Source organism: Chenopodium album, chromosome 26 (assembly GCF_948465745.1).
Source record: "Chenopodium album chromosome 26, dcCheAlbu1.1, whole genome shotgun sequence".
NCBI classification, from domain to species: Eukaryota; Viridiplantae; Streptophyta; class Magnoliopsida; order Caryophyllales; family Amaranthaceae; genus Chenopodium; species Chenopodium album.
Genome location: NC_137859.1, coordinates 14,333,441 through 14,359,807, shown reverse-complemented (window position 1 = coordinate 14,359,807; position 26,367 = coordinate 14,333,441). Strand labels below are relative to the sequence as shown.

General features: G+C 31.5%; 1 protein-coding gene, 1 non-coding gene and 1 pseudogene across 2 annotated transcripts; all 3 read right to left on the bottom strand.

Annotated features, from left to right (window-relative positions):
• Nucleotides 1–11,573: 11,573 nt before the first annotated feature.
• Nucleotides 11,574–22,667, bottom strand: LOC145616867 (uncharacterized). Its single transcript, XM_081671586.1, has 8 exons — nucleotides 22,428–22,667; nucleotides 21,455–21,646; nucleotides 20,853–21,018; nucleotides 20,138–20,527; nucleotides 13,748–13,977; nucleotides 12,930–13,121; nucleotides 12,541–12,706; nucleotides 11,574–12,013 (listed from the first exon to the last, which is right to left on the bottom strand). The coding sequence occupies exons 1-8, from the start codon at nucleotides 22,665–22,667 to the stop codon at nucleotides 11,610–11,612; spliced, it is 1,980 nt and encodes a 659-aa protein (XP_081527712.1). The 3' UTR covers nucleotides 11,574–11,609.
• Nucleotides 16,169–16,288, bottom strand: LOC145618805 (U5 spliceosomal RNA). The gene has a single exon (XR_014108046.1). It is a non-coding gene; the product is annotated as a U5 spliceosomal RNA (small nuclear RNA).
• LOC145618793 (U4 spliceosomal RNA) lies at nucleotides 17,925–18,062 on the bottom strand (annotated as a pseudogene).
• Nucleotides 22,668–26,367: the final 3,700 nt, after the last annotated feature.

The window sequence follows — 26,367 nt, the reverse complement described above, 5'->3', positions numbered from 1 at the left end:
TCTTTATTACTAACTGTTATAGGGCCAACTCAACTACAATTTTAAACTGATGGTTGAGGCTCAAGAATATGTTTTATACTATGCCATAATATTTATAACTCTTGCATGCATGCAGATGAATGTGGAGAAAAATCAAATGACAACGGATGTATGTGAAGCAACAGACAGGGCAAATATAACATTTTTAAAGGGAAGACTTCATAACTTTGGAAGCACTTTTCTATTCTCACGGGATTCCGAGAGGAGGAATGTTGTTCATAAATTAATGCAGATAAACAATGGAATCACTATAATACAAGCTGATTATATTGAATTTATCCAACAAGTTCTTGAAAGCTTTCCTGAATTTATTTGCCAAACAGACCGTAATGGGGACACTCCAGTTCATATCCTTGTGCGAAATCCTCCAGACACCCTTATTCGTCTTGATGATTCAAATACTGGCAAATATAAACTATCACCATTGTCAGAAAACTTAGGGCTTGTAATCAAGTTAATAGAGCTATCTTGAAGGTATTTTACTAAAGCTCAAGAAGAGGCTAGTGTGAAAGGAGCTCGTTATGACCCGCCATGGTTGGTGCAAAACATGGTAGGAAATACACCACTGCATGAAGCATTGATAATAATTCAAAGTGAAATGGTGGTGTTAAGATTGATTAGAGTTGGATATTGAAGATACTGCTAAATTGATGAACAAGTGCAATCAAACACCTCTGCATCTCATTGCTGGATGCCCCTTGGGTAAGTCACGAAGGCTTTGTTATCTTCACTTCAAAAATAATTAAGAAATAAAATTAATTAGATTTTTAAGTTGAAATGGGAAATTGATTTTGGCACACCCTTAATTGATTTTGGCACACTCTTATGTAAGAAGAGTATTGAAAACTGTGCTCTCACATAGGGATGTGCCAAAATCAATTAAGGGTGTGCCGAAATCATTTCCTTTTGAAATGATAATACTCTGTTTTGTTTTGCTATAGTAGTTGAGCAACATATCTTACCTTGATATTAATTATCTTGTCTAATTATTAGATACATATGCATATTTATGTGACGAGGAGTCAATAAAAAAATTGGTGAAAGCAAATGTGGAAGCGACCCATACACATGACAACGAAGGTCTAACACCTCTTTTATAAAAATTCTAGTATGGTCACTCTCACAATGACCATCACTATACTCAATTTTCATTGGTTGATTTTAGATTTTTTTTTTTTAGCTTGGTCAAACATTAATTAAGGGTATTTAAGGTATTTTTCTTTTTTGATTCATTTTCTTATTTTCCATAATTCAATTAATTATTTTCAGAAATTCTTATTTTAATTTCGAAATTATTTTATCTAATTATAATTTTAATAAAATCCAAAATTCTAATTAAACAAAAAAATTAAAAATCGAAAATTTTGTTCTTCGAACTTCATCGATGTTCATCGTTGTTCTTCGTAGTTCTTCAAAAAAATTTCATCAAATAATGAAATCAACCACGAATTTATGTTCCATGTATCTTGATTTCAATCGCGCATCAATGGAAATCAAAAAATAGGCTAGATTTATACAGCCATTGCGCAATTTTCTGGTTCACATAATCGGTTTCTATCATCTTCTCGCAATGGATTCTTAATCTTTGAATTATAGATTTTATTTGTACAAAGTCAAGCATCGAATGCGAAAATAGTGATTTTATGTATAAGAAATAAAAAATTTTAAGTTTTTCGGTAATATATGTTCGTCATGAAAATTTGAGAAGAAACGGTATCACATTTTTTTCACAACCTTCTTTGATCCGAAAAATTGAAGATCGAATTATAAAACTTGTTTGTGATTAAGGTATTGTCCCGAATACGAATATGACATAACCTTAACTGAATTTTATTAATTTTAAAAAGATAATGACTATACGTTATATTGGACATTTTCAATTATTATAATAGAATTTACTTCGATGGAAATTTACAATACGATGAACCTGGACAATGATTTGAATTAATCAATTATTTGAAATTATGGAATCGATATCTTTTAAGTTTAGAAATTGCATTTTAATATTGGAAATCACTTATTCTAATTAGGATCTTTTCCTAATTTTCTATCTTTTTAAATTTTAAATATTATATATATTGGAAATCAGAATAGGATGTTTGGATCTTTTCCTAACGCTGTTGTTTGTAAAGATTTTTTAAAATTTAAAAGATAAAAATCATTTAACTTTTAAAGATAATAAATTAGGAAATTATCCAATGTGGAATAACTGATTTCCAATATATAATCTATTCAAAATTTAAAAAGATAGAAATTTAGGAAAAGATCATAATTAGAATAAGTGATTTCCAATATTAAAATGCAATTTCTAAACTTAAAATATATCGATTCCATAATTTTTGTTTATTGATTAGTTAGAATCAATGTCCAGGTTCATCGTATTATAAATTGTCATCGAAGTAAATTCTGATATAATAATTGGAAATGTCCAATGTTACGTTTGGTCATTATCTTTTTATAATTAATAAAATTCAATTAAGGCTATGTCATATTCGTATTTGGGTCAATACCTTAATCACAAACAGTGTTTATAATTCGATCGTCGATTTTTTTGATCAAACAAAGTTGTGAGAAAAATTGTGTTACGGTTTCTTCTCAGATTTTCATGACGAACATATATTACCTCAAAACTTAAAAAATTTTCATTTCTTATACCTTAAATCGCTATTTTCGAATCCGATGCTTGACTTTGTACAATTAAAATATGTTATTCAAAGATTAAGAACCCACCCACAGGATGAAAGAAACCGATTATATGTACCATAAAGTTGCGCAATGGCTGTATAAATCTGGCCTATTTTTTCGGTCTCCATTGATGCGCGATTGAAATTAAGGTACATGGAACATAAAATCGTGGTTGATTTCATTATTTGATGAAAAATTTGGAAGAACTAGGAAGAACATTGATGAACATCGATGAACGACGAAGAACAAATTTTCGATTTTTAATTTTTTTTTAAATCTTAATTTTAGATTTTATTAAAATTAGATTTAGATAAAATAAATTCGAAAATTAAAATAATATTTTCAGAAATTCATTAATTGAATTTTGGAAAATAATAAAATGAATTTAAAAAAGGAAAATACCTTAAATACCCTTAAATAAAGTTTGATCAAGTTAAAAAATTAAATCTAAAATCAACCAATGAGATTTAAGTATACCTATAGTCATATTTACGATGACCATAGTAGAAACATCCCCTCTTTTAAGGGCGGCTAAAAGTGGTAATGTGAAAGTAATTTCAACATTGCTCAAGAATTCTAGTGACGACACAAAAATGCCGGACAAAACATATGGGAAGACTTTTTGGCATCTATTAGTAAAACAATCAAGATACTCTACTTGGTACATTACTAAATCACATCTTGAATTAAGAGTTTTCTTAACAATGAAAGATTTTGAGGGAAATACACCATTGCATCTGGCGATTAAAGCTGGACGCTTTGACCATGCAATTAACTTCTTTCAAGGTATGAACAGTAAAGAAATGAAGAAACTTCTAGAACAGAAGAATGATGCTGGTATAACTTCTAGTAATTTTATAAGATCTGCACTAGAGATTCCCAAGGAAGTAAGTTCTTATTATCGCATTTTCTATTTGTCTTTGGTGATTCTATAATTGTAATCCTTAAAATGACTACCATTATATTAACTAGATGAAAGCCTGTGCGATGCACGGTTTTTTCATATATAAATCTCAAGATAATATATTTTCATATAGATTCTATTTTTTTTTTATTATTTGATTTATTTTACTATCTAAAAGTTTTAGACAAAAAAACACATAATATTTTAATTAAAGTGTTATTGCCTATTACAAAAGTTTTTTTTTTTTAAAAAAAAATGTAATTTATGATTCGACTTTTTTTTATTGTTGTTTTGTATTTTATCGTGGTTGTTAATTATATGACAACTGAATTTAAAAATATGAATAAATTGTAAATATGATATCTTTCAAAAAAAATTTTGTAAATGTGATATTATTTTATCTGTTACTTATTAGGATAAGATCTTTAATATGAAACGATATTTTTTTATTTTTAAATAATTTAAATCCTAAATCATTATTCGTTGTTTTTTAAAAGATAAAAATATTAAAAAATAATAAAATCATGTATACTATAGATAGAATCACCAACTTCGTTCACACCCATATCTTTTCCATCTAATCAAAATGGATAAATAAAATATGTTAGCAAAAATAAAATTTACATAAAATTAATCTTTATAGTCTTATAAAAGAAATCATTGTATATATTTACCAGAAGTGAAAAATTGTTGTGAAATTGATCTAAAAATTTTAATTGTACAAAATCAAATCTAGATCTATGCATTGGAATTTTATCATCATCCTCAGTTGCCCGAACAATAATATTTTAAAAAATTAAATCATTACATATTTACCGGAAGTGAAAAATTGTTGTGAAATTGATCTAAAATTTTAATTGTACAAAATTAAATCTAGATCTATGCATTGGAATTTTATCATCATTCTCAATTGCCCAAAAAAAAATATTTTAAAAAATTAAATCATTATTTTGTTGTCACTAACAATGCGTGCGATATTGCTTCTTATTTGTAACGATTGAAAAGTATCTAATGGCGTAAACTTTTCTTTCAATTTATTTTGGACGAAAAGCTACAAAGTTAGCTTTAATTGAGGCATGAACGCAATCATCCTGTAATTAAAAATAAAAATTAAGTTAATTTGATGGCTTGATTATGCTACCTAAATCACAAAAAAATTGTTTTAATCATAAAATTAATTAATAAAAACTAAAAAGGTTTAAAGAAATTTAAAAAATGTAAACGATTTATAAAGATATAATACCTCTTCGTACTTTGATTTTCCAATCATTTTTGATTGAATTTAATTCTCTGATTTAATTAGATCTACATGTAAAAACAAAATTCAATAAACAAAACATAAACATATAATCATTAAGTTTTCCAAATAAACACAATGTAAGCAATAATCACAAATATATACATTTAACACATGAAATTTAAAAATTAAACTAAGAATTACGCAACCATTGATGACCTAAAACGGACACAAAATTCGCTTGATTTGGTTTTGTATTGATATGAGATTTTATGTGAGTCGTAGAATGCGTCAATTTATAGTGGTAGGCATCACAAATTTTAATTTAATTACAATTTAAAAATAATTTTTATTTCTTATCATAAACACTATAAAGATTATCTTAGATATATAAATCCTATATCTAAAGATGATTTTTGTAAAAGATAAATTTTAGTTTTTTAAATAAATTAAATCCTCATAAATCATTATTCGTTGTTTTTACCTACGTGGCTAATTTCTTAAATCTCATTCGTCGCTTTTATTTAGGTGGCAAGTGAATTTTTTTAATTCTAAAATAAAATAGAATTCTAATTTTTAATTGGTCTAAAATATACCTTTGCTTATGTGGTGTGCCGAATGCTCTCCAAAAATGTCTACTTTATTTATATATATTAGATTTTGTATTGGCTGGTTCTAGTTTATATTTTAATGTCAAAATTAATCAAAAATTATTCATCTAGTTTTTAATATATTCATTTATTATCTTTTTCCTAATTACTTTATAAAATTAAGTTATTGTATTATTAAAATTAAAAAATAATTCAAAATATTAATTATGAAAATATTAAATAAAATAATAATAAAAGATATATATAATTAATTTTGACATAAAAAATAAATAATAAATCTGCAAATAAAAAATTAGTAGAATAGTATTCATTTTAAGGATGACTATCATAGAATTTCTATTTCCACTATTTACATTTGCAATAAAATTTTGCATTGTTAAAAGCTATGAAAATGTATGATCACTTTCAGTTTTTGGAAATTTTGTGTAGAACTACCCTAAAGATAGGGTCATTTGTGAACAACTACCCATTATTTATTTATTTATTTTGAACTACCCAAAAGTTTGAAAACGTTTGGGTAGCACTACCCATGAACATTTTTCGTCCAATTAAGACGTTATCGGAGCCCACTTTTTTCACTTTTGCCACCCAATTAACTCTCCGAATTTGTTTAAAGGTTTTAATTCACCTTAATTAACCTAATTAGGGTTTTAATTAGAATACTGTTTAGGGTTCATGAGTTTGAAATTATTTGGGGATTTTGATTTCTATGGTTTGGGGGTTTAATTGAATTGGTGTTTTTGCTTATTTTAGCATTAATTGGCCATTGTAATTGATAAAAGTGAAAAATTGGGCCAGTATAACATTTTAATTGGACGAAAAACATTAGTGGGTAGTGTTACCTAAACGTTTCCAAACTTGCGGGTAGATCTAAACAAATAAAAAAAAGGAAGTTGTTCACAAATGACCCTATCTTTAGGATAGTTTTACACAAAATTTCCTAAATTTTTTGCTACATATTACTTAAAATAAACATGAGTAAATAACCTTGACTTTTTTCACTAAAGAGTTTTAACTAAGATTAAAACAAATTAAGAAAAAATTGAATGAATAATCCTACCTTCGGGGCGTCCGCCCAAAATAATCCCACCTTTGAGATATTTTAAATAATCCAACCTATATACCTAATCCGCTCAAAATGCATGGTCCCAAGTGACCTGTAACCGGCTGAGTAGGTAAATAATTTTTTTAAGTTAAATTTATTCATGTTACCACGTGATTAGGTAATAAATTATTTTAAAACAACCACCAACAGCCCCATCCACCTCCCACCGCCACCTCAGCCTAGACCAGACCCTTCGTCGCGCCCAGACCAGCCGGTCGCCGCTCCTCCCCTTACCCCGTCCATTGCCTCTAAACCACAACAATGGTGGTGATGGTGATGGTGCGAAAAAACGTTTGGGTCCAAATCTTTGATTGAACGCGACGAATGCTGTCTTGGAGGCGGTAGGCGGTGGAGGAGAAGTCGGGGGAGAGGAAGAAAGAGAAAAAGGGGTCGGAGGAGAGGGGATCGGTTGTGGTGGTGGGGTCGAGGGAAGAAGAATAAGATGGGTTGTTGTTAATGGTGGTGTCTTTTTAGGCATTGAAGAGGATCGAGTGGAAGAAGGAGGAGAAAGAGAGAGGATTTATGGAGTGAAACAGAGGAAGCCGCCATTGTTGATAGTTGTTGGAGATTCATGTCGTCTTGGGGCGGCCAACGGTGGAGGAGAAGTCAAGGGAGAGGGCCGGAAAACGTGGTAGGGGAAGGGTTGAAAGTGAGGTGGCAGAAGAGGAGGGGTGTCGGCTGGGTTTTTTGCTTATTAATTTTTTTTGCATTTTTTTTTTTTTATATTCAAAGGGTATTTTTTTTGTTAAATTTTTTTACTTTAACTTTTTTATTTTAATTTTTCTGACCAATCACAAGCCGTTACATGTCAGGTAACCTGATATAACAAGTTACATGACCGTTATGGATCAAATTTGAGTGGATTGGCTATAAATTAAAGGTCGGATTATTTAAATATATCATAAATGTGGGATTGTTTTGGTCGGACGCCCTAAAGGTGGGATTATTATATCGGGCAATTTTTCCAAAAATTAATGTGTAAGAATGTATTTTTACAAAATAATCAAGTTTTCAATTTATTTATATTTTACTAATATATACGTATATGATTATAGATTTTAATAGTCTACTTCATGCATTATAAGTGTGCTATTTGAATTGATGCATTCAATTAGGATTTGAGGGAGTATGGAGTACATATTATTTGTAATATAATATAAAACATTTTTTTGTACTTACTTCATCCTAACAAATAACCTGGTTCAATTCCTTTTGGTGCATGCAGTTGGATACAATTTTGAATGAAGGTCTTGAATTTATAGGTTATCGAAGTGTGTATGGTATTTCTACTACTGACATGGATAAATGTATGGACACAATTGGTGTAATAGCAGCACTTTTGATGACAGTAACGTTCACAGCAGCATTTACTGTTCCTGGTGGACAAATCCAAGATACTAGTGATAAAGAAACTAAAGGGACTCCAATTCTTGTAAAGAGGATGGCATTTCAGGCTTTTATGTTCTTTGACATATCGGCAATGTGCTTATCAACAATGGTACTATTTTGTCTTCTTTGGATCCTAGCTGCTGGCAATAAGGGCAATTCGGTGATCTTAATGGATTTCAGCATTTTTTTGCTCTTAGTATCATTCTACACAACTCTTTTGACTTTCATGACTGCAGTGTATGCTACAACAATCTACGTTCAACCATGGATCGCTATCTACACTTTGATAATTTGCTCTGTGCTAATGCTACTCATGCACAAATATCTTGTTGTCAGGTATGTAGGACCTATTGGTCCAACTATTGCTTTTTTATCGCAATAACTTATGCAAATATCTTCGCAATAAGTTATGCAAAAATCTTTGTCTATGGATATGCTATGATAAAGTTCCAGAGAATGCCCAAAACTCAGAATCAAATCAAGTTTGCATATAATTTTAGGTTACAAATTGGTATATACAAATTTGTATTTGCATAATATTATTTGTAAGCGTGTATGCACAACATGTAAGATGATTTTGAAGTTATGATCTTCATGTATGTATGAAGCATATTTTACACTTGAGAATTGAGATTATGTTTTCCTTAATGTAAATCGTATAAGAGGAATTAGCCATACATGTTTATGTTTGCCTCCTGTGTTAACTCTCCCTCCTCCCATGCACCACTACCTAGCTTATACAGTTTTTAAATGAACAATGTTGACAACTAGTTGACAAAGAAGATAGATAAATGTTGTCTAATACACTCATGTGATTGAAATAGAATTTATTACCGGATTTGAGTAAAATCTTTATTTAAAATAGAGAAAATTGTGAAAAAGTACCTTTTAAATGGTCGACTTTTTGAAAAAGGACCTTTTAAGTGAAAACTTGTGAAAAAGGACCTTTTAAATTGTATTTTGTTTGTTTGGGGTACTTGGGTGAGCTTGTATGGGTGGTCAACGCCGGAGCTTTGGGGTTGACTATCACGTACTAGTCGCGTGTCTTTTTTTTACAAAAATAAAACATTTTCCCAAAATTCCCTCATTTATCGACCTAACCCTTTCATATAGTATTCTCACGGAGGTCGGGAAAGGAGGGAATTTTTTTTATTTTTGTTTTAAAAGAACAAGTCACGTGACTAACATGTGATAGTCAACGCCAGAGCTCCAGTGTTGACCACCTCGCAAGCTCACCGCAAGTACCCCATACAAACAAAATACAACTTAAAAGGTCCTTTTTCACAAGTTTTCATTTAAAAGGTCCTTTTTCAGAAAGTCAACCATTTAAAAGGTTATTTTTCACAATTTTCTCTTTAAAATATGGATGCTACTGGTCCCAAGTCCCAATTATCGAGATTCTTCTTCGAAAAGGTTAAAACTATTGATTAACTCATTATGACGGTCCCAAACTTTAAGGGGGTCCTTCTTAAAACAGTTTGTACCTTATTATGACCGAGTAAAAAAGTTAAAAATTGTCATGTGCTGAATGTTTAGTCATCCGTTTTACCACTACAAGATATTATATCAAAGAAGGTAATTTAAATCGCCCTCTTAGGTCAAAATTTTGCTCTATTAGACAAAGAGGGCAATTTTAAAATCGACCCCAAGTTGCCCTATTAGTTTCGTCCTATTATCTTCAAAGGGCATATAAAATTTTCGCCCTCTTTGTTCAATATCAAAGAAGGCAAAAATTTTCGCCCTCTTTGATCAAAATCAAATAGGTAAAAATTTTCGCCCTCTTTGATTGAATTAAGCAAGACGAAATGTTTCTTTTCTCTCTGTAAACAACTCAAACAAGTCAACTGATATTGCCTTCCTTGCTCAAAATTCGCCTTGTTTGATCAAATTTTAAAGGGCAAAGTCAAAGCCGCCCTCTTTGTTCAATTTTTAGTTTTTAAAAAATATAATTCCAGGAGGGACTACATTTAGTTAATAAGCATAAATTCTAATTTAGTCATTATGTATACAAAAGTATTAACCAAGTTTTCCTAAATAGCAAATATTTAATAATTCTAGGACATCTTTTCATCCTTGCAGCTTCAAGCATCCCCTTTTTTCTATCTGGTCATTTTTCCAAGAAACGCAACCAGCCTTTTGGTGTCCTCCATCCCCAAAACATCAGCACATTGACTTGATCCCCTAACTACAAACTTGACAGAAACAAGCCTTATGTAAATTAATAAAGACTATGATTACTATAAGAGGGAACTACTCGGAGCTAAAACAAATCAGACCACACTTGATATGATACAAAAAAAACATTCATTCTCGATATCCCAGTAGGCAATTCTAAAAACATGAAATGATCCACTGTCCCACTGTGTAGGACCTGAAATATTTATAACAATCTGCTAGCTGAATTTCAAGAATATACAAACACATGAACCGAATGATAAAGCAAGAAAGTCATGAATTTTTGGGAATAAGCTTAGATGAAAGGTCACAGGTCATGACTCACAGCAGGAATATATCATGGAAAATGCACCAGTAGCTAATCTTAGCTCATTACCTAAAGCTTCCAAGACACCTAATCTTTTCAAGTATTTGAATCTTCTAAGCTAATCTTAGCTCATTACCAATGAATGTCAATGAGCTGACAGAAACCTAATCTTTTCAAGTATTCATTGGTAATGAGCGAAATCTGACTTGCAATCTGATCGACTTCGAGCAATGAATCAGAGCGAAGAATCTGAACGTCTATTAGGAGTGAAGAATTAGAGTGAAGAATTAGGTCGAAGAATTAGAGCGAAGAATCTGAACGAAGATTTAGGGTTCATACATTTTAGGGGAAAACATTCAGAGAGAAAACGTTTAATTTTTTATGTCTCTTTGTTTTGATAGAGAAAACGTTTAAAAACCTTTGTTTTATTTTATTACAATGTTTATTGACCAACGAGGGCAAAAAAGGAATTTGCCGTTTTTGCTATTTACCAACGAGGGCGAAAATGGAATTCGACCTGTTTGTTTTGAAATACAAAGACGAAAGTAACATTCGCCCTGTTTGTTCTTTTTTTGTTTTGTAAAATAGAGAAAACGTTTACTCTGTAATGTTTACCTTTGATTTATTTTATTGAACAACGAGGGCGAAAATGAAATTCGCCCTCTTTGCTCTATTATAGAGGATGATTTTGTGAGTTCGCCCTCTTTGCTCTATTATAGAGGACGAAAAATAAATTTGCACTGTTTGCTTTGAAATACAAAGACGAAAGTAACATTCGCCCTCTTTGCTCTGTAATAAAAGGGCAATTATAATTTCACCCTCCTTGATAGAAACTAACAAGGCAAAATCAAACTTGCCCTCCTTGATCAATGTATATCGCCCTCTTTGATCTTTTTTCTTGTAGTTTATTAAATATAATTGTTTCAAGGTGAAGACAACAAGACCTAAGCAGAAGGAGTAGCCGTGTATGGAATCATGTTGACATCAATTTATTGATGAGGTTGGAAAAGATAAACACAAATATGTAATTTTACACATAAATTATAATAATATGACCATGAACCTTTATTATTACTATTGAAATAAACATGTAGTAAAATTATTTAAACATCAGCTATATCATTATGATTACGATATTAATTAAAAATGTACTTTAATTAGTTAACCAAACTACAGTGCTTCCTGATTTGGCCTTGACTTCCAGTAAGCACACCAATAGCTCCCATTTTCTCCATAGACTTAGCAAACTCATCAAAGAATTTTTTCGGGTTAAGAAGTTTTAAGGCAAATTTTCTAGAATCATCATCGGTGAGGAGAGCAGCATCGGATACAAAAAGACCCTTACGATCCTTCAAGATCTTAAAGTAATGGTTGTCGAATGAGCGCGAGCTTCCAGGATCCATCGCAACAGTGGTTGTGCGATCAGTTGTGTCTCTACATTGAGTTCTTAAGAAATCTGCATAATTTGGGTCTAATGATGGGTCTTGATCTCCTTTTCCAGTGAAGTTGAATAATCTTCTGCTAAAAAAGTTGCAATGACCAACTCCAATTGTATGTGCACCTATTAAAAAATAAAAAGTAATATATGAAATAAAATGTAAAGAAATAAGAAAAAAATTAAGTACGTGATAGAAATAAAGAAATAGAATTAATAAATTTTTGACACGATGAAATTAATCTCAATTTTTTCCTCCGTCTCATTTGACAAATGTGAAATGAGAAATATTGCAGTTAAGGGCATGTTCATATTTACTTAATTTCAGTTCTGTTCAGCTCCAATCAGTTCAGTTCAGTTCAGCTCCAATCAGTTTAGTTCAGTTTAGCTCCTAATTTCCTTCTCTCATAAAATATTCATTTCATCTTAATTCAGTTCAGTTCAGCTCCAATTAGTTCAGTTCAGTTCTGTTCCAATCAGTTCAGTTCAGCTCAGTTAAGTAAATGTGAACGCGCCCTAAATAGCAGAGAAAGTAGAGTTGAGTTATGGGCCAAATATTTAGGGACAAAGAGAGTAGTAATTTTATGAGTGCCAACAAGCACTTAATAACGCAACAACATTTCCTTTGAATATCTATCAATGATTTTACGTACCTGATAAAGCCACAAGATCATGCACCGAGAGACTTTTATTGGCAAAGATGTTTGCGAGGACAGTGAAGTTAGAGGCACCAGAAGGAATATTAGTTGAAGTCTCTGAAGCCAATGATATCGTTCCATCCCTTCTTCCGGTTGGCACCTTCCACAATGGCCTCCCATACTAATAGCGAAAAGTAGTATAATTATGTTATACATATTGATTAATCAACTATTTTCTACCATGAAGTACATTTTATTTCACGTATTGCATGTATGCATAACGATCAATACTAATGTAATATGAGTTGTTTTATATACAAATTAAGTTTTATTTAAGCATGTATAACATGCATAATGCATGATCTAATATCAAATATGGCAAGAGGGTATTTCTGTTAACTTACTTGGAGAGAAACCGCATCTCGAGTGGCTAGAGCCAAAATATCAGCACAAGACACAGTTCCTTGGCACTCTTTCTCGACTTCTGCTTTAATATTGTCAATAACATCAAATCCTGCTAAGTTTCGATTAGTATTTGCATCTTTTTCGGCTTGGGTATTACCCGTGGAGTTTAGTAACACTGAAGCATCACATCCCTACATACAACATATAAATAACCACAAAAGGTAGCCTATTTAGCCAATGAAGGAGAAAAAATAATCCAACTTTAGTGTGTTTCAAAAAAAAAAAAAAAGAAAAAAAAATCCAACTTTAGTGTATGCATGGAAATATGGAATCGAACAAGTTTATTATATACTCAGTACTTCGTTTGGGCCTGTTCACATTTACTGAAGTGAGCTGAACTGAACTGATTGGACCTGAACTGAACTGATTGGAGCTGAACTGAACTGAGCTGAAATGAATATTTTATGAGAGAGGGAAATTAGGAGCTGAACTGAACTGAACTGATTGGAGCTGAACTGAACTGAACTGAACTGAAATTAAGTAAATGTGAACAGGCTAGTTTAGAATTTTAGATAATTCCCAAGCATTTTTTAAGTTATTTTCAAATAAAGAAACTTTGGTACATTTTACTTAAGATAATTGATGGATGGTATAAGTTTACTTAAGATCATCAAAGATATTTTGGTATAGAGTTTCACTAAAAATAATACAATAAAAATTAAATAAATGGTATAAAATTATACATTGACAAGCAAAAAATATCAAATGTTACAGCTACAAAAAACAGAAGTGGTACAAAAAAAATTCAAATACATACCCTAACGAAGCAGTCGTGGAATAGCACCCTTATGAGCTTTGCAGGCAAATTTGGGTTACTAGAGACATGTCTTTCTGTAACACTTTGCACAATCTCTTCAGCTCGAGGGCAGCTCTTATAGTAAAAGTTATCCTTAAGGCCACCATTATCATATTTTGGCTCATAAGAACCATAATCATCACCATTTTTCCCACCTTTATGTTTGTTATGAAATTTCTTCTTTGAACCACCTGCATTACAAATCACAAATGTGCTACTAATTGCTAAGATTAGCAACATAAACAACACCTTGTTAGCCATTTTTTTTCGATAGCACTATTTTGCTTATTTATTACTCGTAATTACTTATATTATTAAGGTTTGTTAATAACCTTGGATGACAAAGTTGGTTCTTGTGTTTTGCCTTATATAACAATTAGATGACATTTTCCTCAATAAAAAATTTGCATTTAAAAATTGTATTTCATCATTATCATAATTAATTATGTCTTGATGCACGTATCCACCACAAACTTCATCCTTTACAACTAGTAAACTTGAACATAAATTATGCAAGATTAATCCAGAATGTTAGTTGACCTTCAAGCTTTTGAAAATTATTTTTACAAAAATATTAAATTAATGTTTGAGCATATCATTATTTTATTATTCTTGATTGATATGATTTTATTTAGGTCAATGCATGCTGTTTCATCGTTACCCGCTCTAGCTTCATGTATAATTTCACATGGCCTAAAGTTTGCAACTCGTACAAGATGTAATTATTCCTATTATAAAAGTCTTGGATTATTGATGAGAATTATTGTTAAACGATTGATTTCATAGACACTAACCAATATTATGGGGAATTTATTAATTTATTTTATCTATTATGGTCCAAGTTGTAGTTTTATAATTATCCACTTGCTCTATATACACATTATAATATTAGAGCAAATAACTCTCCTGAAACTCCACGTAAATGCAAATGATGCATTTGAAAAAAAAAATGAAGGGATTACAATTTTCCTTTTCATCTTCCTTTTTATCCCTCTGGCTTTTATTACCTCCTTAGGAAAAAAAATTAAAAATAAAAATTACTTGGTTCACAATAAAATTGTTGTGGACATGTGGTCCATACGTGCTAGTCGATATCACGTCGAATACAGTGACTCTAAAATTTAATACAGTAACATAATGTTTATTAAATTTTGTGTAGGTTTAGTTCATAATGATGAGCCCATGAGAAAACCCACATGTGAGTGAAAGTGTTGTCCCGCATTGAAAGAGTATAAAAGTGAAGAGAAATATTGGGATGTGTTTCCTACATTGAAGAGATAAGAAAATTGTATCTACTTTATAAAGCTAAGGAGCTACTCCCCTTATTGTCATTTGGTGTTGAGGTGAAACCTACTTGGACTTGTAAAGTGGACGCTTATGAGATCCACACGTACTAGCCGACGTTACATTAAAAATAATGACCCTAATTTGACAATTTTATTTCAACATAAAACCTTTATTTTAACACAATGGTAACCTTGTTATTAATATAACGACCTTTATTTTAAAATAACAACATTTAAACATAGTGACCTTAATATTAATAGTCCACAACAATTATAATGGTACGAGTCTATTTAGGAATTTAGGTAGAATTGGAGAAAAATTTAGGGAATGGACCTTTTTTTTTCCCTTTTATTCCTCAAATAATCCATGTTATTCTTTCAAAACTAAACATGGTGGACTCATGTTTTGAGAGATGGGAATAGTGTTTGCCCATTTCCTTGCGAAGCTAGTTCCTTTTGGGGTGGAGCAAGTGTGGAAAAATCATTGTCCCGAGATCGAACCTTATGTATTGTCGGATTTCTTATTACTTGAATAATACTAGCTTGCATCTTTGGTTTCAAAAAAAAAAAAACATGGGATAAGGGATGGTTAGTTACACCTCTTATCCCTCTTACCAGACTGCCAAAAATGGCCAGCTGGTTTGCCCCCTTCAAGCTTGTGTGAGGCCAAATTACTCTACCTGTTGGTCTTATGTAGAGTATGGCCTTGTTCACTTCACCTTGAAAAAATAAGACCAAATCACATTCTAATCCAACCCTAAAAAACTCATACTTACAAATTCTAACTCAACCTACAAGTACTTCCTTTGAGATGGCTAAGAGTTAACAGAAAAACTAGTGTTAGGACCGGGCGATGCCTCGAATTATTGCATTATTTCCATGCCTAAAATATTTATTAATATTTTATTTTTATTGAATGACATGTAATATGGTAACAATTTAGTGACTATCACGTCAGAATTTAAACTTGAGGTTGTAGGTTTAAATCTTGCAAAAACCATATTTTTAGACATGGAGTGAAAATCGGATTAAATGAAGAGAGCCCCACATGACACCTAAACTTCTTTAGGAACTCCTTTTAATATAGTATCGATTTATGACTATAATTCGCTGGAAGTCCCTCCAAAAATAAACATATGCCACTGAATACAGCGAGCACACAGTATTCTTTAGTAAAAGGCAAAAGAATAGCTCGTTATGTGCTCACTGTGTGACTGCGTAAAATCTAACGACATGATGTGCACTTATTTTATTTCAATGTTATAGCTCAAACTTTTCATTTTTGATCAATGTGGGACTACTCTGCTTAAAAATTTTAAATGCCTACTGGTGCTACTACTATAGCAGTAACAGTTTTAAGATGACAAGAGCTCCTTATTGATTTCGTATCAGATCCCAAAAATGCTAACAGTTTTATTTCAAATTCATCTAATTCAAAATAGATCATCTAGTAAATGATGGATTCATGTAATTCAAAATGCATCATCTAATAGTTGATGGATCAACTAATATACTCTGAATTTGTTAATTTGAAGGAGGAACCATTAATTTTAAGACTCATGAATTAATTCACAGAAAAAAGAACCTCATTATATTCATCTTTTCACAATTAAATCGGAGTACATGACATTTTATATAACGGTGACCGCGAACTAAACTTAATGGAAAATCCTTTGAAGAACCCTCGAAAACGTTGTGTTCTTTTTTTTTTTTTTGACAAAGAAGCCTAACAAATAAACAAACTTCTAAAGGACCAAGAAATAAAACTACGATTGCGAGCTTGAGTTGCGAGCCAGTGAACTGGCGAAACCCAAGAACGAGGAACCTTCTGAATCCTGCAAGCTGAGAGATCCTGAATTTCATCACGAATAGACTTTAATAACCAAATACAGGAAATATTATCCGTACTAGCTTGGGTGAGAAGAGAGACCATCTGGGCGCAATCAGTAAATATCTGGAGACGAACTAACCCTCGATGCTAAGCGGAACGAAACACCCATAAACAAGCTATGTCGTTCTTAGTGCCCGGAGACCACCCCCTAAAACCTGATCCGAGTGAAGATCTCGGAACACCCAAACTATGCCAGCAGTATTATCCCGAACATTCCATGCCCCATCCAAGATAAGACAACAATCTAGAGTATCCGAGATTCGGATCCCCGAATCCATCCTAAACGCGGAGGAGCAAAATTAACTATATATGATCTTGGTTGGTAGAATGCAGGTGCTGAAAACAAGCCAAAGCCTGCGAACCCCTAGAAACCCATTCTGCAGCCGAATTAAGGACCAGTGATGGAGAAATGACTGCGTGGCGAAAGACTTTGTGATTACGAGACAACCACACGACCCACATTAATGATATGAAATATGACAAATCATCCCATTGCTTAGCTTCTTTGTAGGTTGTGACTGTGTCTGTGAACCAAACATTAAAGGATTTATTATGCAAATTAACCTGAGTAAAAAACAGCGGACCCTTAGCCAACAGTCTCGAAATAAAGCTGCAATCCCGGAACATTGTGTTCTTTGATACAACTGTAAAAGCCAACAGAATAGTTCACCCCTGCCCAATAAGATAAACCGAGTTTTATGCCTTTTATCACCTCTCTGTAACAAGTCTGCCTATATATGACTTTTGGAAATAAAAAATTATCACAAATTTTTATATGTGGCTAGCTACACCGTGTGGCCGGCATTACTCGGTCATGGGTTCTCGAGTAACCCAAGTCACACAGAAAAATCCCCAAAATTCATACACTTAAAAAACAGTATCATTTTCAATCTGCAAAGCTCATCAAATAAACAACATGAAAATTTAAATACTTAGAATTATAGAGCATTACCCTCAAAAGAGGGAGCCCTTCCAGAAATTCTCGACGGCCAAGGTCAAGCCAAGGCCGAAGAGGGGGTTTGGAAATAGTTTTCAACCAGCAATTGACGCGCCTCAGTTATTACCTCACTAGCTGCATCATTGCCCCAAGCGCAAATATAGGATATTCGATAGCCATTGTTGTCTCTTATATACTATACATAAAGAACGTTAATTTCTTAAATAGCTGATGTGGGACGCTAAAGTATGATTGTATAGTAGTATAGTACACTATAGTGTTTTCTTAGACTTCGATATTGTTTAGGCCAAGCAACATTAATATTTTTTGGGTGAAGTGAAGCAACATTAATATGCCATTAGCTTTTTATTTTTATTTTTTTTGAAGAATTAGTATGCCATTAGCTCATTGCCGATTATCTTGCTGTACTATAGAGTGTAGGATATGTTTTATGTAGTAAGTGTAAACATCTAAATGTTAATACTACTTTCGTTTCTTATTATTTGCAACGATTAAACATTTTTTCTCTCTACTTTATGTCAAATCGTTGCAAATAATATGAAACGGGGGTAATATTAGTTTTTAGGTGTCAAATATTTGTGAATACGGAGATAATATCAAATAAACTAAAAATATTTGTATAAGATACTAATCTAGTAGATTTGTTATGCTAATTTTAAGCTAATTAATCTCTTTTATATCTAGTTTGTATCCCAATAGTTTAGCTACTAGCTTGTGATTTAGGGCTTGTTCACATTTACTGAATTGAGCTGAACTGAACTGATTGGAGCTGAACTGAACTGAACTGATTGGAACTGAACTGAACTGAATTGAGCTAAAATGAATAATTTATGAGAGAGGGAAATTAAGAGCTAAACTGAATTGAACTGAACTGAACTGATTGGAGCTGGCCCTTAAATGAGCCTTGATTTCTTCATTAGCTTTTTAATTTTAATAAAATATTGTCAACCTCTCTTTTGGCAAATTTTTTCGCAAGCAAATTAGCAAAGTCAAGCTTATTAATTTCATTTTTGACTCCAATGGTCAAGCTAATAATTAGAAAATTTTATAAATTGCAACACAAGTCCAAATTATTGGAGATTCTCTTAATAAATTCTTAAATCTATTCTCGAGCAAACTTTATAATATTTGTCTTTTATAATATTTAACAGAAATTAGTGCTATTTGAAGATGTCCATGAAAAAATATGCATATAAAGTCAAATAATAAAATTTTTAAAATAAAAAATAAATAAAAAAAACAAAACAAATGAGGAGTTACTTATCAATTTTCCCTTATCATCATATTTAGTTGTAATTGAATATACTTGTATACAGTTGAGAACTAGTTAATGTCCGAGCTATGCTCGGGTTTTTCAATTAATACATGATTGGATTATTTTTAAGCATAACATGGAAAATAAAATTTGTATAATGATTTTCTTAGTCATCAATTACTGGAAGTAACAAACTCTTTTTTTTTTTTTAATTCGATCAAATTAAAAATAGGATTATGTATGTTAAAATTTAAATTTTCTATTCTATCTTTTTATCTTGATGAAAATTATCTTTCTTTTTTATAATGACAACAACAATAATAAAATTAATAAAAAAAAATTGGGAAAATTTTTAATATGATGTTGACACATGTAATGATGTAATCTAAGAATTATTTTGGGATTACTTTATGATAGAGTATAAAACATATTCTTGGGCTTCAACCATCAGCTTAAACTTTTGGTTGAGTTGGTCCTCTAACATGGTATCAGAGCCAACGTGACACAAAGGTCACGGGTTCGAATCTCATCCACCCCCCACTTTTAAGTGGAATATTAAGCGATGGGTATGAGGAAGACCCATGTTGCATCCACACTTCTAGCCCAAACGGGCTCTCGTGTGAGGGGGCGTGGTAGAGTATAAAACATATTCCTGGGCTTCAACCATCAACTTAAGCTTTTGGTTGAGTTGGTACTCTAACACTTTAGTATATTAGTATAGATTTGGGATAGCCTTTGTTGAATCTTATGAAATTATATTATTGGAACATATTGCCTTATTATTGGCAATCATTAGAAATTTTGGGCATACAACACATTTGGAGACCCTTATTACTTGTCATAAAAATAATAACTAGGAATGAAACATTCTTTGAAATGTCCATTCCCTTAATGATCATGCATAGAAAACACTAAGCAATATTATTTCACAATGAGGTCATGATTACTTAGTTAGCCACACTGCATTGTTTCCTAATTTGCCCTTTATTTCCGGTAAGCACATCAATGGAACCCATCTTTTCCATGGACCTAGCAAACTCATCAAGGAAGCTTTCAGGGCTAAGAAGTTCATCAACAATTTTCTCTGCTCTTTTGTCAGTGAGGAGGGCAGCATCAGACACGAATAGACCCTTATGTTCCTTTAGGATTTGGAAGAAGTGGTTGTTGAAGGAGAGTGAGCTTTTAGGGTCGAGTTCGACTGTGGTTGCGGAATCACTTGGACCTTTGCATTGAGTCTTTAAGAAACTAGCATAAGTTGGGTCTAATGAAGGATCTTGGTCTCCTTTTCCAGTAAAGTTGAATAGCCTATGGTTGAAAAAGTTACAATGAGCAACTCCAATTGTATGTGCACCTTTCAACCCAAGAAAACATATGTATAAGTATTTGAGCACACAATGAAATCCATTTACAAAGAATCAAAATTGGAAAAATAAATTGTTTAACTCACAATGAAATACATTTACATGTTTCAAAAAAAAAAAAAAAAAAAACATTTACAAAGATTCAAGATTGGAAAAATGACATCTTAACATGTAAAAAAAAAAAAAACAAGCTTAAGAGACAGAGGGAGTATTATAACATTTTTAAGTTTTATGATCAACCAGATATATGATGTTGCATTATTTATGAAAGGAATAGAGAAAGAATCAAAATTATTCGAGTTTTTACATACATACCTGATAAAACCACAAGATCACGAACAGAAAGGCCTTTTTTGGCAAAATTCTTTTTGAGGACAGGGAGGTTAGAGAAGGAAGAAGGGAGATTAGACTCAGCCTCCGAAGCCAACGATATAGTTCCATCTCTTCTACCGGTGAGTACATCCCACAAGGGCCTCCCGTACTAGTAAATAATACGTGTACAACCAAAGTATGATAATCAATTAGTTACATTGCTTAAACAAAAAATTGGGATATAAAAAAGTAGGAATGGTAGGAATAAAAACCAAAAACAGTATAATAGTACAATAATTTGATAATTTGATATACTAACAAATCTATGGGAAAGTTGCATATGTATTATTATGTTGTTTTATGAGGACCATTGAAGCCAATGCAACAATGACCTAATGATTGTAGACTAGTAGTATTACGTCTTGATGACTTGATGTTTCCTCAATTAACTTCTTATATATAATTACTATTTAGAGCTGCATATATCATTTTTCTTTAATTTGTATACAAGTCACGATCGACTTTTCTGATTACATACATGTGATTTGTGACAGAACTATTTAGAACAAAGTATAATAATACATACATGTATGATTGGAACTTACTTGGATAGAAACAGCGTCTCTAGCAGCAAGAGCCAAGATATCAGCACAAGAAACAACTCCGGGGCACTCTTTCTCGACCGCTGCTTTAATATCATCAATAACTTGGAACCCTGCTAAGTTTTTATTGCCTGATGCCTCTTTCTCTGACTTAGAATTTCCAGCGGAGTTCAATAGTACTGAACCTTCACACCCCTGCATGCATATTTGTTTTTCAGCCAAAACATAAATCAATCTCATATGAAATTCCTAATAGTGTTACCACTTTTGTTTCTGACTTTCTGTGTGTGCTTTTGTGATTATCATGGATTGAGTTGACACATGCATACGAAACACGTATGAAATGGGTTATATGATGCAAACATTGTCATTACTAACATGTTTTATACTAGTATATCGTCTTTGATTTTCTTAAATAAAAAACAATAGTTTAATCATTCAATTTGTCAACACCCAAGTTTGACCATTTATAAAAATAAATACTGCTTATACAATATTATTGTTTACGTTGATTTTTTTCAAAAAAAGAAACATTATTATTTACATTGTTAAAAGTTCAAATACTACTAAAATTTTACTATATTAGTTAAAAAATTCCAAGTTAGTTAATATTGCCAAAGTCAAAATATTAAAATATTAATGAAACAAATTATCTTTGGTTATTTTTTCTAAACAATATTTGTTATCATTCTTATTAACATAATAAAATTAGGCCATGTTCACTTCACCTTAAAAAAATAATATTCAGTAAAAATAACTTGTGTTCAGTAAAAATCAGTAAATTTAAAGAAAATTTATAATAGAAAATTAGTAAAAATAATTTCAGTTTAGTAAAATTTATTCCAATTCAGTAAAATAATTTAAGTTTAGCAAAATAATTTAATTCAGTAAAATAATTTCAGTTCGGCAAAAATAAGGTGAAATGAATAAGGCCTTATATATTGAAACAATATTATTGATGGTAAAAGACGCATACCCTGACGAAACAGTCGTGGAAATGCAATCGCAAGAGCTTTGCAGGTAAGTTCGGGTTAGTAGAGACATGACTCTCCGTAACCCTTTGCACAATTTCTTCAACATCAGGACAATCATCTTCATAGAAGTTTTCCACTAGGCCACCCTTTTTCTTATCTTTTTTATCCTTACCTGCATTAGAAATCACAAAATTGCTACAGATTGCTATAATAAGCAACAACACCAAAACCTTGTTAGCCATTTTTGTATATTCAAGTATTTTAATCGTAGTTTTATTATTATGGCCTTAATAATAATATTGCATGGTTCCATACTAGCATTTGCCACATTATATAGTACTCAGATGCATGGAATCTTTCTCAATTGAAAGTTACTATAATATAAAAAAAATAATTAGCTAGATTTCTTCAATGTGAAATATATTTTAATTTTAACACACGCATCCACCGTTAGCTTTATCACTTTACAATTTACACTTATACGTAGAATTAAGCAACATCAATGCCGAATGTAGGTTTGACTTTCATATTAGTTAATTAAAAAAATTGTGCCTTATCAAAATCAAAGTTATTCATTCCTTAGATAGTTAAGATCTTAATGTCTTATGTCCTTTATTGCGGATGTTTTAATTCCTCTTTTGAGTAAGAATTAATTATTGTACTCTAGGTATCAACTATTATATCAAGCTTGGTTGTCTCTAGTGATCATAAGAGGCACTTTAGTAGGAAGTGGGCAACTAGACAAGTGGCCTGAAACAGGGGTGAGCACGGATCGGATATCCGATCCGAATCTAGATTTCGGATCGGATATCCGTATCCGAAAATTGCCATATTTGATATCCGTATCCGATCCGAAAATTTTCGGATATCCGATATCCGGATATCTGAAAATTTCGGATCGAATAGCTCGGATATCCTATATCCGACCCATTTATTTATTTATTTATTTTGTTGAGGTAAACGCTAGGCCGTTAGCGTGAATCCGACCCATTTAACAATATTATACTCGCATTATATAAATAAAAATTTAATGGTATTTTTTTTAAAAAGGTGAATTAAATTGATTCTGCATCAATTCTCTAAAAAAAAATTCATTGCAACTTTTCTTAAAAAAAAAATTCACTGCAACTAGAACAAGAAGAAAAAATCAAATAAACTAGAAATTCTAAAAATAAAACAAATAATTTTTACAAATTACAAAACAAAGAAATTAAACACAAACAAATCACAAAACAATTTTTTTTTTACACAAATCTAAATACAAAACAAAGAATTACATTGAAATTAATTTGAGAAGAGGCGTCGTCGTTGTGGGTTGGAAGCTCGAGGGAGCAATGACCCGAACGGTCGCGGCTGTTATTGCGATTGTTGAAGATGGTTGAAGGAGGGTGTTGCGTGGGTCGGCAGTAAAGCAGCCGTGAGGATCAGATTGAAGGAGAAATGGGAAGCTGGTGGTTGCTAAGATCGAAGGAGGAGGAGAAGATGAAAGAGAAGATCAGAAGAGATAGAGAGGAGTGGTGGGGTTGTAGTTCTTGATTCCTTGTTGAGATGAGTGAGATCTAAGAGGATGATGAAAAAGAAGAGAGTGGTGGTGAGGATGAAGTACAGAATGAGAGGAGAGGAGAGAGAGAGAGGGACGGGGGGATTCAAGGGTTTTGAGGGTTGGTAGGTTTGGGCCTTTGGGGTATGGGCCTTTTTAAGGTTTGTTGTTTTGAGTATTTTTCGGATATCAAATCGGATATCCGATCGATATCCGACTTTTTTCGGATATCGGATATCCGAAATTCAAAATTTTGGTATCCGATATCCGATCCGATATCCGAAATTTCCGGATCGGATATCCGATCCGAAAATGTTTTCGGATCGGTTATCCTAAATTTTCGGATCGGATGCGGATCGGATTTTCGGATTTTCGGATTTTCAGATAGTTTTGCTCAGCCCTAGCCTGAAATTCTGATTAGAGCTTGCAAAAGCTGACACGACAGGAATCAGACACGACAAAATTAGGTTAGCGCTAAAGGTTTACGACAAATTGGTCAACAGAACACAATAATTCATTCAATTTTTCAACTTATATAATTAATTTTAAAAAATATTAAATCATTATTGTGGCTAATACTTTTTCATGTAACATCCACGATACAAACCGGACATAAAAAAAGCTAGTTAGTATCAATGATCTCTCACACGTTTAATTAAATAAGTTTGCACGACACGACACATTTATTAAATAGGTTGAGGTAATGATTCATTGAAGTATTCCAATCTGTTAAACTTCAAACACAAACATGATCACAACACGACATACATGACATGTTTTCCAGCTCTAATTTCAATCCTCAGTTCTTATGTCGTCTATCACTTACCCAATAAAGGGAAAAAAAATTACTCCCTCCCTTTTTTTCAATGTTACATTATGATGAATAAGACAAAATATAGTTTCTAGAATTTGATACTCCCTCCTTTTCCTTGATTGTTACACTTTGATTGACACATAAGTTTAACCAATTAATTGATATGTATACAATAAGAGTAAGATCATGTTCACTTCACCTTATTTTTACTAAACTAAAATTATATTTACTGAACTAAAATTATTTTTTTGAACTGAAATTATTTTTACAGATTCTCCACTATAATTTTTTTTTTCTTTAAACTTACTGATTTTAATTTAATTGAAATTATCTTTACTGACTGAACTTTGAATATTATATGTGTAAAGGTGAAGCAAACAGGGCCTAAGAGGGTATTATTAACAAATTGTAAAAGAAAAACAGTGGGATCATAAAAGTAATGGATTTGAGAGGAAGGAAATATTTAAAAGGTAGTAGTGGGTTTAAGTGAGGACCATGAAAGGAGAACTATTATAAAAATCAATAATTTTTTGCCGTAAAAGGAAGTATAACACTTTTTTTAAAAAAAAATGGCCACATTTGATAAGTGTAACACTTCAAAAAAAAAAAAAAAAAAGGTAATCTTTTTGTCTCATTTTACTCGTTCCTCAACTTTCAAGTGTGTATTTTAGTCCCTCTTCGACCACTCAACAGTAATCCCAACAGCATTATTTATTAGATAGTTAGCTGACTAAGCAAAGTTTAGGGACCTTAGTGATGTGTCATATTATTTTCTATCAAATAATAAAGGAATTATAAACGGCTAATAATGAGCTGCAAAAGTTTTGTCTCACAAAAATAATTTGAAAATTTCGCTATACTTAAAGTGTGTAGCTTTATAAATCATGTTACTCACATTATAACTATTAGTGGAAGACTTAAAACATAATCTGATTTTCATAAATAATTAATTGCTTTATTAATAGTTGTAATTTCTATTTATACTCTCAATGTGTGTTGCTATATTGATTTGGTATCAGAGCCATAGATTCAAATTATTCTGGCCAAGTTTATAAAACTCGATAATATAGACCCTAAATTTGATTTAAGAGACTTGAATATAGTCATATATGTCATTTACCTGATAACATTAATTATCCTAATCTAGTATTAAATTATCTTAGATCAATTAATTGAACTTAATAAGCAAATAGGCGATTTAGGAGGTTTATTTATTATTATTATAAGTAGAATATTTTGTAATGTAAATAACGAAACCAATAAGAAGGTCATTGAAGTTAAAGAACAAGTAAAGTTACTTGAACTTGCTATAACAAATAAAGTAAGGCATCAAACACTTAAAGAAGCAAGCAATAAAGATAAATAGTTCCCTTTAAATCAAGGTATCCTTTCTAGAATTTAGATAAAAGTAAAAATAAAAGAATAAAAATCTTAGTAGCACTTCCTAAGGATATTGTTGAACAAGTCAAGAACAAAGGAACAAACGATGAGCAAGAATCTTTACGAGAAGACAATTAACGAATTACTCCAAATATATGATATAGAAATAGATCCTGATGAGTTTAATTTAATGAAATTGTGAAAGTAA

Coding starts and splice junctions, on each gene's coding strand:
- LOC145616867 (XM_081671586.1), bottom strand. CDS start 22,667: ATGGCTAACAAGGTTTTGGTGTTGTTGCTTATTATAGCAATCTGTAGC. Junction 20,528..20,852: donor TGATCTTGTGGTTTTATCAG/GTATGTATGTAA, acceptor TTGGGTTGAAAG/GTGCACATACAATTGGAGTT. Junction 12,014..12,540: donor TGATCTTGTGGCTTTATCAG/GTACGTAAAATC, acceptor ATTTTTTAATAG/GTGCACATACAATTGGAGTT.